This window comes from Glandiceps talaboti, chromosome 14, assembly GCF_964340395.1.
Source record: "Glandiceps talaboti chromosome 14, keGlaTala1.1, whole genome shotgun sequence".
NCBI classification, from domain to species: Eukaryota; Metazoa; Hemichordata; class Enteropneusta; family Spengelidae; genus Glandiceps; species Glandiceps talaboti.
Window position 1 is genome coordinate 8,125,821 of NC_135562.1, and position 12,971 is coordinate 8,138,791.

The 12,971-nt window shown below is 34.7% G+C and overlaps 1 protein-coding gene across 1 annotated transcript in view; it reads right to left on the reverse strand.

The window, feature by feature from the left end:
* LOC144445203 (uncharacterized) overlaps positions 1–12,971 on the reverse strand; it is a 94,377-nt gene that overhangs the window by 42,340 nt on the left and 39,066 nt on the right. The window contains exons 68-93 of the mRNA XM_078134746.1: positions 12,527–12,735; positions 12,000–12,130; positions 11,504–11,640; positions 11,057–11,251; positions 10,572–10,810; positions 10,175–10,305; positions 9,866–9,993; positions 9,408–9,596; positions 8,689–8,915; positions 8,286–8,444; positions 7,781–7,911; positions 7,426–7,553; positions 6,943–7,131; positions 6,354–6,586; positions 5,857–6,015; positions 5,500–5,630; positions 5,052–5,179; positions 4,661–4,849; positions 4,308–4,540; positions 3,930–4,085; positions 3,345–3,487; positions 2,563–2,693; positions 1,996–2,184; positions 1,431–1,612; positions 996–1,151; positions 390–532 (exon numbers count right to left, since the gene is read on the reverse strand). Coding sequence (XP_077990872.1) covers positions 390–532; positions 996–1,151; positions 1,431–1,612; positions 1,996–2,184; positions 2,563–2,693; positions 3,345–3,487; positions 3,930–4,085; positions 4,308–4,540; positions 4,661–4,849; positions 5,052–5,179; positions 5,500–5,630; positions 5,857–6,015; positions 6,354–6,586; positions 6,943–7,131; positions 7,426–7,553; positions 7,781–7,911; positions 8,286–8,444; positions 8,689–8,915; positions 9,408–9,596; positions 9,866–9,993; positions 10,175–10,305; positions 10,572–10,810; positions 11,057–11,251; positions 11,504–11,640; positions 12,000–12,130; positions 12,527–12,735 — 4,366 coding nt within the window. The remainder of the gene's footprint in view (positions 1–389; positions 533–995; positions 1,152–1,430; positions 1,613–1,995; positions 2,185–2,562; positions 2,694–3,344; positions 3,488–3,929; positions 4,086–4,307; positions 4,541–4,660; positions 4,850–5,051; positions 5,180–5,499; positions 5,631–5,856; positions 6,016–6,353; positions 6,587–6,942; positions 7,132–7,425; positions 7,554–7,780; positions 7,912–8,285; positions 8,445–8,688; positions 8,916–9,407; positions 9,597–9,865; positions 9,994–10,174; positions 10,306–10,571; positions 10,811–11,056; positions 11,252–11,503; positions 11,641–11,999; positions 12,131–12,526; positions 12,736–12,971) is intronic.

Genomic DNA, 12,971 nt, shown 5'->3' on the forward strand with positions numbered 1-12,971 from the left:
TGCAGGTTTGAAACTACTGTTACAATTATATCAATTAGTTTAAATATTTTAAATTCTTAATGGATATATATCAACCTGGAAGATAAATAAAGAGCAAGTCTATCCTACTACTGATGACGAAAGATCCTGTCAAATTATGTTCTTTTTACTACATCATTTTTATATAGAAAAATAAATATGACACAATTTCATCATTCGTGAAAACCACGAACAGTTTACAAAGTCCGTACAGATATGGTATGATAAAACATTCAGTCAAAACATCACATTTAAAACCTAACAAAAACTTCTGGAATCTTTGAATATAAACGATTTATTTTAGTTGGACATCTTTCGGACGTATATGAGTCCACCCGTATATATTACAATAGTCTGAGTTGTAGACTTACCCTCAGATAACTCCACTATTTTAACTACAAATGTTAAAATATCATTAATGGCATTCATTGACTCTTGAACCTGACGCCACATCGCTGAAGGATTTTCCAATGCTTCCACTTGCTCGTATACGTCAACCCACGTTTTCGTAAGGCTGTGTATGTAAACGAAACCAGTCAAGAGACATTAAGGTATAAAAAAACTAAAATTGTGTACTGCTGCACATGATTATCGCAACGCATCTATTGTCAGTGACATGACAGCAGAAAGTTTCATTCTTCATTCGATTTCATAATCATATCCAAAGTCCTCGAAGGTCTGTCTCTTTTACACATTATTCTCTTTATTTAGCTTTTGTATAGTGAACATTTGAATAGTTATGGTTAGATAATTGTCGAATAAATTTAAGTTTAACTACTGTAATTACAACTTTAGGATAGAATATGACGGTATAGCATATCGAATTACCTCAGCAACTTTCATATTAGACAAAGCATTGGCGCGACTATACTATTAACTGGTATAGACCATCTTTGCTGTATTTTCTATTCATCGCCTTGATATTTCGTCTGATAGATAAGAAATCGTATTCTATTAATATGTTCATAGACACTTACACAGTTAAGTAATTTTCACCATCAAGGAACATCTGCACAACGTTACGCAAAACAGCTGTTGCGTCTAAGGCTTCCATATCCTTGGATAATAACCCTTCAATAGTAACATTCTGGTTTCCCAAAATGTCGAACACCATCTCAAACATATCCATAAAACTGTAAAATAACAGCATGCAATGTGCTCAAGGTTATATTATGTATGAACATTTCCTCTCGATAAGAATAATAAGACCAATGTCACCATGTCATTATAATGTATCAACTTTTCACCAATCTAAACATACAAAGTGACAACTTTGTAGTGAGAAGTAAGATATTGGCATTTAGGTTAATGTGATTTCTGACAACAAGTCAGAAACGGAGTCATGTTTAATAGATACACCACATGCATTTGTTACAGTAAAGTCTCATAGGCTAATTAACATATTAACTTACAGTGGTATTTGCTCTTCTCCGTTTGCGCTTAGGATTCCTTCAATTTGACCCATCAATGCTGTTATGTTCAAGGCATTCAATGCTTCGAAATCCACGTCGCCAATTGGTGTCACTGCCGATCTCACCATCTCAAATAGCATATCAATTGTTTGTGATATCAGGTTATTTGCATCACTTTCAATCTAGAAAATGATCAAAAACAATAAATGGAATTGCTACTCGATAGCAAGTTATAAATGATAACTTTGCCTTTATTATTATTCATGTATTAGTCTTCAAAGGATACATAATTTACAGCTAATGCTTTACATTTGGCATTCTTGTCAGTTAGGGTGTTACCCTGCTATACCTAACAAAATATTCATTATTTCGCTTCAAAATACATTGTGTATTGATACGAAATGAGTATAGTTCTTTATTTGATAATGTGCGTATGATATTATTCAAATCTCCATATGCGGTTATATTTACTTAATGTACAAAAACCTTTACTTCAAGTCTTTTTCTAAGGGTCCTACAGTCTTTTCATGTTCATAAAGAAATGAAAAAAAAGAAGCCAACCCACCAGCTTTTCAAAGTCTCCAGCACCAAGTGCTTTCATAATATGCCCTGCTAACTCGGTGAAGTTGGCACCGCACAAAGATCTGGCAAGCTGTGTCACATTAACAACAGGATCAAAGTTAAATACATTTGTCAGTTCTTCAGCATTGCAGGTGAAAGATTCCCATTCGGTTGGAAACATAAGTTCTGTAATCTAGAATTGAAAACAAGAATGACAATTTAAAGTCAAATGTTATGTATAGGGTGCCACTTCAGAATAAATGGGTCGAAGGTAAAAGCATGGAAGTTGTACACAACTAAACGTCGAAAGATGGGAGGTCAGACATATTACATAATTATTCATCAACGACATATGCATACATAATCCTTAGACTCTCACCTCTTTCAGTGTCTTCCTACAAGCTTAAGTTTTTTTTATTAACATCATAGTTTACTTTGTGAAAACGGAACATGTATCAACAATAAATGCTAAAGAAGTAAGCAACGTTTGATATGTGGCCAATTTTACAACTAGAAAAACTGATGACAAAAAACGGTTTCGTAGGGAAACCTTTTATTTAGTGTTACCTACCCTTTCAAAGTTAATAGTTGAACCAAGTAATGTTTCAACCACATTCATTGGGACATTCAGGGAATCCTCAATCGTAGACAGGAATTCAGTCTGATTAGCCAGTAGATCACCGAGTGTCACAAAATCACCACCTATGCACAACAAAAAATACCATCAAATAAGAGTGTACATTGACTAAATGTAAACTTATTACACGACATTGACCATTGCCCAGTATATCCATTCTCGCAAACCACAGCTGTTATTTCTTTTGCTACACTGCGAAATGGCCTGTTGGCGAAGCAACGTCTTCGACGGTGCCGTAAAAGAGGCTGTGGCATGGACATTGCCGTAAAATAGGCTTTTGTTTACGACTATGAGTCTATCACACTATAATAATATGATATTTTGGCGTTGTTGGTTTGAAACTGCTGTTAAAATTGTATCAATTAGTTTATATATTTTAAATTCTGAATGGCTATGTATCAACCTGGAAGATAAATAAAGAGCAAGTCTATCCTACTACTGCTGACGAAAGATCATTTCAAATTATGTTCTTTTTACTAAATCATTTTATATAGAAATATAAATGTGAGACAATTTCGTCATTCGTGAAAACCACGAACAGTTTACAAAGTCCGTACAGATATGGTATGATAAAACATTCAGTCGAAACATCACATTTTAAATACTACGTAACAAAAAATTCTGGAATCTTTGAATATAAATGATTTAGTTGGACATCTTTCGGAAGTATATGAGTCCACCCGTATATATTACAATAGTCTGAGTTGTAGACTTACCCTCAGATAACTCCACTATTTTAACTACAAGTGTTAAAATATCATTAATGGCATTCATTGACTCTTGAACCTGACGCCACATCGCTGGAGGATTTTCCAATGATTCAACTTGCTCGTATACGTCAACCCACGTTTTCGTAAGGCTGTGTATGTAAACGAAACCAGTCAAGAGAGATTGAGTTAGAAAAACAACAACTGTGTACTGCTGCACATTATTATCGCAAGGCATCTATTGTCAGTGACATGGCAGTTGAAAGTTTCATTATTCATTCGATTTGATAATCATATGCAAAGTCCGCGAAGGTCTGTTTTACATATTTTTCTGTTTATTTACCTTTTGTATAATGTGTTTTTGAATAGTTTTGGTTAGATAAATTTAATTTTAACTACTGTAATTACAACTTCAGGATATGATGGTATATTATATCGAATTACCTCAGCAACGTTCATATTAGACAAAGTATTGGCGTGACTATACTATTAACTGGTACAGACCGTCTTTGCTGTATTTTCTATTTCATCGCCTTAATATTTCGTCTTATAGATAAGAAATCGTATTCAGTTAATATGTTCATAGACACTTACACAGATAAGTAGTTATCGCCATCAAGGAACATCTGCACAACGTTACTCAAAACAGCTGTTATGTCTAAGGGTTCCATATCCCTGGATAATAAGTCTTCAATAGTAACATTCTGTTTTTCCAAAATGTCAAACACCATCTCAAACATATCCATAAAACTGTAAAATAAGAACATGTAATGTGGCTCACGATTATCTTACCTCCATGTTGTTCTAGAATGTTTATACTTAACACACTGATTCTACTAAATGTCATGACTGTATTATCTAGACCGTTTGCAATATATGTAAAATAACACTCTAAATTCTGAAGGTATGCCTATCAAATTACTTATTGTATTACACAATCGAAAAATATAGCAATAGACTATTTTTTCTTACCTGTCTGCATCAGATAATGTAATATTCTGCTGGAATAATCCAAGAAGGGAAAGCCAGTTCTTTGGAAAGTTGGCATTTTCCATTAAGAAGTCTTCCCACACTGAGATCGGAAACATTTGCATGGTTTCGTTAGAAATACTGAAGTCCATAAGTTTCTCCTGGAATTCCATGATCTTGGAAATAGCTGCTGTCCAGTCAATCATAGGGATGTTTCCGTCGTCATTGGGCATTAGCTACGAATGATAAAGAAATACAGAGTTTTATACAATACAACCATCTCACACTTTTATGCTGAACTATAATGTCGTATGAACTCCCATATTATAATAATCAAACGTTAAGTGCAATCTTACCATCATGAACAACCTGTCCATCTGGAACTCCTTGCGCAACTGTTCAGCAAGTTTTGTGAAGTTTGCACCACACAAGTTATTCACGATCTCAGTAATGTTGACTGTAGAAGTAAATCCAAACACTTCCTCGAGTTCGTTTCCGTTACACACAAGTGAGTCCCATTTCATTGGGTCCATGAGTTGCAAGACCTACACAAAGATAAGATAGAAGATGTGTTATTTTCTCAAGGAATATTGTAAACACTTGGGAGGAAGTCTTGTCCATTTGCCATTTGTTATCTAGTTCATTGGAGACCGTAGACGAGGTATACTGTATCTGTAAACTACTTCAAAGTGCAACCAGTTGCGTATAACAAATGTGCATGTTTATAAATTCTCGTATCTAACGTACCTTCTCTGGTTTGAGCGTTGCAGACAAAAGATCGTTGGCTATATCAGGTGAGACACTTAGTGTATTCTGTATGAGTTGCATCAATTCTGTCTGGTTACCCAACAGATTAGCAAACGCCATGTCACCAGCTGGAGGAGCAACGAAATATATAGTTTTGTTAACAACACTAATAACATTAATAACATTAATAACATTCATTTATATTGTGCTCAAACATGTACTGTAAACGTCCCACGATCGTGTAAGACAATACAAGACATATAGTTATGTTTTGATATATTTTCAAAAATGACTGTTCGAGCTATCAGTCTATCTGTCTGTCCTTTCTGCCGTCCTTCCTCTCGGCTTGACACCGGGACATTATTTAGGCAATAAATCAATTTAAACTGTCCAACATCTTTTGGTAAGGGGTACACAATACAGACAATATATCTTCCATTATACCTACCATTTATGATATGAAGACCCTTCTCGGTGAAATCCATGATGTAATTGATAATGTGTAAGTAACGGTGCACATCTCTCCACATCGTATTATTCTCAAGATCCATGTTTATCTCATTCAGAGCATTGCCAATCCTGAAAAGAAAAATGGCGGGTGTCAAAGTTGTCGACAATAGACACATATGGTCGAATACCTAAAAAGTATACACACACTTTTCAATGAATATTATGTATGAAAAATTCATCTCGACAACAATATTAAGATTAATGTTCACATTCCACCTGCTAGACTGTATTCTTAATTTAGTTATGACTTATAATGTATTTTGTTACCCAAACACATATCATTAATTTTACTTACATGTGTAACTGATCCTGTTCACTTGCAACGATGATGTTTATTAAGTTATTCATCAGTGTAGTTGTATTCAAGGGAAGCATGTCCCCAAGTATTGTGTTATCAAGTGGAAAGTCCATCGAACGTACCATCTCAAATAGCATATCTACCACAGGCCCAACACTAAAACAATTGAACGAAATGGTTAAACATCATGTAATTTTTATGTCATAATATAAAAATATTAACAATTAATCAAAACCTGTACTGTAGCAATGCATGCCATATACTCCCGATTTGTTATACGAAACAAAGCTGTTTTTCATTCCCCTCCATATGTGCCTGTATATTTTTTAGTAAATGAATACACAAATTCAAGTATTCTCCATAATTACGTCTTATCATATAAACTATTTGAAACAACCAATATGTAAATTAAGTACGTAGATACAGACTTTGAGTACATACAGTAGAGCATTGTAAATCTAATGTTAGGACAAACAATTTGAAAGGTTTGTTACCTGGCAATGTCTTGTAAACTAGCCTCGTTATCTAGGAGGTTATCAAATATTTGCAAGAATTGCGACACGTTGCTTTGTCCCATTAAGAGATCTCCCCACTCGGCGATAGGATACATTGACATGGACGGGTTGGATGTCAGAAATTCTTGGAATACGTTCAACGTATTTGCCATTTTCATTATTGTCTCTTTCCAATCCAAGGACGGCAAACTGTCAGTCATATTAGGTGCAAGCTACAAAGCAAATCAAAACAAATATGATGAAATATTTATTCTGCGTTATTTCCTATTACATAGAGTACTTACTTGTATTGGAGAATGTTTAACATTTATTGACAAATCCATTTTACTACGATTACATATCATGAATGGCCGGAACTATTTAGTTTGTTAACTATTATGTAACTATCCGTCCAACAAAATAAGTAATAAGCACTGTTTTGAAAACCTTCTCAACTTTGATCAGTAAATTTATGCTTATATGTTTCTATGTTACTGAACAGACTAATCTAACATATTGAGAATAGAATAATTTAAGGTTAATTCATGATAACACAATATATACTGACAAGTAGTTAACGTCCACTTACCAATTGTAAGACATTTCCTGCATCGAATTCCCTCACCAGTGTGTTGGCTAACTGTGTGAAGTTAGCGCCACATAGAGAATCTATTATATATGTAACATTGACCGTAGACCCAAAATCAAAGACTTCTGATAGTTTTTCCCCATCGCATACAAACGAGTCCCATGTGGTTGGATCCATCAATTCAAAGAGCTGAAAAATGAATACAGTTGATCATAGTAATCAGGCTATATTGACCATAGAATTAGATTTCTTTCTCAACGTAACTTGAGCTGATGTTTACAGGATGTGCTCACTGGTGTTATTCAAGAAACTTTGCAAACAAAAGGTCGGGTGTATTATATATGTTGTACGTTAGGTAAGTAGCACAAGTTTTCACATTGTTGACAACACCCATGTTGCGTTATGCCTTTTAACTCATGATAGTAGCACGTGTGTTTTGATTAAATATAAACACCAAAGTGACAATCAAAATGATATGTTCACCTTATCCATGTTGAATGAAGCGCCGAGCAATTGTTCAGCAACGACTGGGGACACATTCAATGTTTCCTGTATCAGGCGAAGGAAATCTTCCTGATTGGCGAGTAAGCCTCCTAATGTCAAATCACCGTCTGTAAATAAAAATATCCTAAAGTTAGATAACTTAGTTTATTAGAAACTATATCATTGAATGAGAAGTGAGAACTGAGAACTGAACCTGTAAACGGAAGAAATTATTTTCCCATAAAAGGTATTCATCAGTGTATTACTTAACTTCGTCTTTAATAAAGTGTTCAATGATCGCAATGTATCGTTAATTTTTATATTTGCTAGCATGCTGTAACAATAAAATATATACCTTTCATGGCGTTTAGTCCTTTCTCAGTGAATTCTAAGATGTAGGTTGTGAGATGCATGTAACGTTGTATCTCCTGCCACATGGGAAGGGCTTTGAAATCATCATTCAATCCATTTAATAGATCTCCAATCCTATGAAGGAAAAGTATTTTGCAGTTGTAGACATTAGTATTATTAAAATTATAAGTACAATTGTGTTACCAAAAATAGTTTGCTTGAATAACAAAATTGTTGGCACTAAAAATAAGGAGTAGAAATATTCCACCTAATATATTTGTTTGACAGACTATCCTAAAGAAATTACTGTACAGTGTATTGTTGAATGATTTAATGTATAAATTAAGTGTCATGAAGTTTGTTATCTTTTCACAAATAAACAATTTGAAACAGCCAATCTGCATAGAATACAGACAATATTCCCAACTTGGTGAAAAAAACTAGTTGAAAAAATAACTCTATACTGGAACCATACATGCTCGCTTAGTTATACTTTGAAACAAACTTACATAAGTGGTATATCATCCTCAGAAGCTGACATTAGTTCTTCCAACTGACTCCAGAGGGCATCGATATCAATAGCCTCTCTACTACCAGGTTCTATGTTAGGTATGGTAATATTTTGTTCTTTCAAAATACCGAATACCATATCAAACATAGACATGAAACTGGAATAAAGAAATAAGATATTCATGAAAGCTCTCAAGTTTGGATTGACATTCACTTGTTTCCATTTCATAGATGATATGGGTTTTAAACTGAGTATTTATTCAGATTTATAGTAATTCACCATTGTATTATTTTACTGCAGTGTAAACGAATGTCATTATTTTAATTATCACATTTTGTTGCTATATAAATTGTCTAGAACAATAAAAACAGTTTGCCTTAAATAGGACAACTTTCACTCACCTGTCCACATCAGATATTGTTATATTCTGCTCAAACATTCTGAGGAGAGAGAACCAAGTTCCTGAAAAGTTTCCTTGTTCCATCAGGAAGTCTTCCCACATTTCGAGGGCGCCCTGTGCCATAGTCATGGGGTAATTGAATTGTTGCATCAGATTTTCCTGGAATTCCATAATTCTCTGAGCGGCAGCTGTCCAGTCTAGAACTGGAAGGTGGTCGTTGGACATAACCTAGTAACGAGAAAAAAGAACAAATATGTGAGAAATAAGAATATATCTAAAGTTATTTTGTGTATGCTTTCTAATTATACTGTAAAAATGGATATTAATATTCCTTTCTGCAAGCCACTCTTCAGGTTGCTTGCAAAAATGGAGGAATATGTCGTATGGAGTACAAGACCAAGACAATCAACAAAGAATTTGAGATTCGAGAATTTGGGAGTAGAAATACTCATTCAACCCCATGCGTAGGTCTAAGACTAGCTGTTTACATACACATTGTATGTGTGTATATTTGACTATACCATGCAGTGGTTCTATTTCAAAATGAAATATTTTCTACTTCACGAATTTTAGAATACCACTCGCCTGATGAAATTGTCGATTTGAATAATCAAATGGGCCAATAGCATGAGCATGACTATCTTAATATTTAACAGTATTGCGTAGACAAATCTCCGAAGTTTTACTAAATCAGTGCAGAGAACGTATTTGTTTTCTTACCAACATGAGAATTTTGTTCACTCCAGTCTCCTCGCCCAATTGGTAAGCCAGTGCAGTAAAGTTCGCGCCACATAGGTCGTTTACAAGTCCAGTAATATTAACAGAAGGGTCGAATGTAAAGAATTCTGTCAATATATCTCCGTCACATGCAAGGGATTCCCACTTCTTTGGGTCCATCAGTTCTAAGAACTGTAAATACAAAACATTGAAAATCTCTTATTTCCACAATAAGATATTTCCACAATATTTTCGAAACTGAAAGGGTATTCTTTGGATTTGGTATTGAGAAACAGTTGCATACATTCATGTTTGTTTGTTTGTTTGTTTTCTTTTTGCTTGTATGTTTGTTCTTTAAAGACAAATATCAAATTGCCATATTCAAAACGGTCACTGGTGACGTCTTTACGCCTTGAACCACGTTATAATCATTATCGATTGCATACATACAACCAACATACCTTCTCTGGGTTTAACGTAGCTGATAGGAGTTCATTGGCTACATCAGGTGTCACACTAAGTGTCTCTTGTATGAGTTGGAGAAACTTAGTCTGGTTCATTAACAATTTATCGAGTGTCAGGTCACCATCTGAAACAAGTAATAGGATATTAATTTCGGATATTCACTTCGTAAATCGAGTGAAGTTGTTAACAAAATAAAATATAGGAGTATCCATAAGCAAAATAACTTAAACAATTGAAAATGCTTGAAGAATCAAGGTGTTTACGAACTAATTTACTTCAAGCTTAGCATCTATTTTGACACGTACCACTCATAGTCTGTAGACCCTTCTCTGTTATGTCCATAACGTTGTTCAACACGTACATGTACCGTTGGACTTCTCTCCATATGGTCACATTTTCAAGCTCTTCATTTAAGGCATTCAATGAATTTGTAATCCTGAAATAAAAAGGTATATTGACATTACATTAAAAGGGAACCATTGGACACACTGGAATCAGATTTCCTGCACGTAAGTTCACAGACAGACAGACAGACAGACAGACAGACAGGCAGGCAGGCATCCAATCGTCCATCATCCATTCATCCATCCTTCCATCCATCCATCCATCCATCCATCCACACACACACACACACACACACACACACACACACAAATATATATATATATATATTAAGTAACATCCATTGCATTATTCACTCACATTAATAACTGGTTTTGTTCTTCTCCAATCAGCATGTGTTCCAAGCTCATGAAGAATGCAGTAATATTCCACGGCTCCATGTCAGACAGCTTTTCATTCCCAAGGGTAACATATTTTACACGCCTGGCAAGGTCATCAATTTTTTGTTGAAGATTCATTGACTTGGCATAATATGCCATAATCGATTCTCCTACATCAACACCACTGAAGTCCACTAGGTTTTCTGTGTACATGGTAAGCTGTAGAAAGAAAGATCATCGAAAGCATGAAAAATATTTCTAAATATAAACACAGTCCCTAGAGGAACTTTGCGTTAATACTGTAATGTTTGAGAATATTGGATGGGAGGGATATGATTCGGGAAGAATTTGAATATTTAAGTAATGAGCTGGTGCTTAGAAAAAGCATCTTGTTGTTTTGGGGTTTTATTGTTTTTGGGGTTGTTTTGTTTGTTCTTTTGGGAGTGAGTCAGAGAGACACCTTACCTCTGTGACGAGTTTGGCGATATCCATATCTTTGAAGAGATCCATGAACAGGGCTGTCTCGTTTATGCATAGAAGGTGCATAATACGAGTATTTTCCTTGATAGATTCAGGCAATATGATATATTTATGCAATTCCTCGGGATCACAAAGTATCCGTTGCAATTCTTCTGTCGGAAGCATAAATAGTTCTGGGATCTTTTGAAAAAATATGTGAAACAGACATTAATGGAGTGTTATAAATTGTATACATGCCACTTACTATACTTGTTACAAAGTGTATAACAAATTTACAGTTGTTGTATGAAGACCTTAATGCTTTTGAAACCTAGCGTAAATTGGAGACGCATTTATCCCATTTTGAGTATGAATATTTAAATAAACAAATGAAAGGAAAATTCCATTCACGTGAAGAATCTGATTAGTAGTCATAATGCTTATTTTACTTACTTTCTCTGGTCGTAGTTGGCTACCCAATAAAAGATCAGTCATTGCTTCTCCCAGCGCAGTACTATCTTGTAAGTAACCTTGTATAATAGTAGAGTTTTTGAAAAGATCGGCCAGATTTATTCCACCGTAGGAATTAACTGAAAGTGAAAGAATGTAATACAGGGATATTGAAAATCAGTCGATGAAGACATGACACTTTTTAATTGGTCCAACAAAATTGGCAACTTTAGTACAGTACATGATAAAACTTTAAGTTGTGATACACCATCGAAGAATTCGAAAAAAAATATACGGGCTGGTGCGCTCCTCCAAGAGCCCTGTGGAGAACCCGTCAAGTGCAATAACCGCATGTTACTAATCACAGAAACTTCCAAGTTAGAATCAAAAGCGTACTACCTTTAAAAAAGTCAATTTAGATCAATGACATATCGAAATCGGAATTTTATTTGGACTACCGAAAGCAAGGTATTACTGTACAAATACAATTAGCATTTACCTCTCAAATCATCCACTTTGTTGGTGACAAACTTCATGACACTGTCAGCAACGTGCAAGTATTGAAGTAAATCCACTGGCGTGGTGTCATTTGAGGCAAAGAACAAGTCGAGATAATCAAGCATAGACAAACTGAAAATAAAGAGACAAAATATACATTTTCATGTCTTTCATTTCAAAGTCACTATTGGATATTTAGAGCATCGATTTAAAGTTACATTAATTCTTATGAAATGAGTGAATAACCCTAAAGCTATCTTATTTACTAAATGCTATAGTGATGGTGGTTGGTACAAAACAAAGACAGCAGCTAGCACCAACATCAAATAACTTATATAACCATTCAAAGTGAAACTGTTATTTGTAACTCCGGAAGACTTACTGATGTAACTGATGTTGATTATTTTAAGTATGTCACCCTAGTAGATATAATTTCGAAAAATAACTAGCTGCCGTTACGGCCTTCAACAATACCAGTCAATCTTGAACAACATAGTTCATGACAAAAAGATTCTGAAATGTATATACCTTGTTGTCGTGGCATCTTCTACAAATGCTTCTGAATTGAAGGAAGATAGGACAACTTCCAAAAACTGAAAGTTTTCTTGAATCCATTGTTCGTTCAAATAGAACTCTGGTTGCTGGGCTACCGTCTTCTCGATGTTCTGTGTCAACGTGATGAGATTCATAAACAGCACAGTCCAGTTGAATGGCATCTGTTCACCTGTGTTATCCAGCTATAGAATTAAAACATATAATCATTGTACAAATGTTTCGCGGTTAACGATCACTGGCAATTCTGACAGGTTAAACGTTGTTCACAAAGAGAGATTTCAGTCTGGCATCGTTCAACTGAACAAACGAATGATGTGTGAACTTCACATGGTGGTTAAGGTAGCCACTGTGAAGTTATAATCTTCAAGGTGGTGTAATATTTTATATATGTTTGGCAGCTTTAATTTTGTAATAAAAA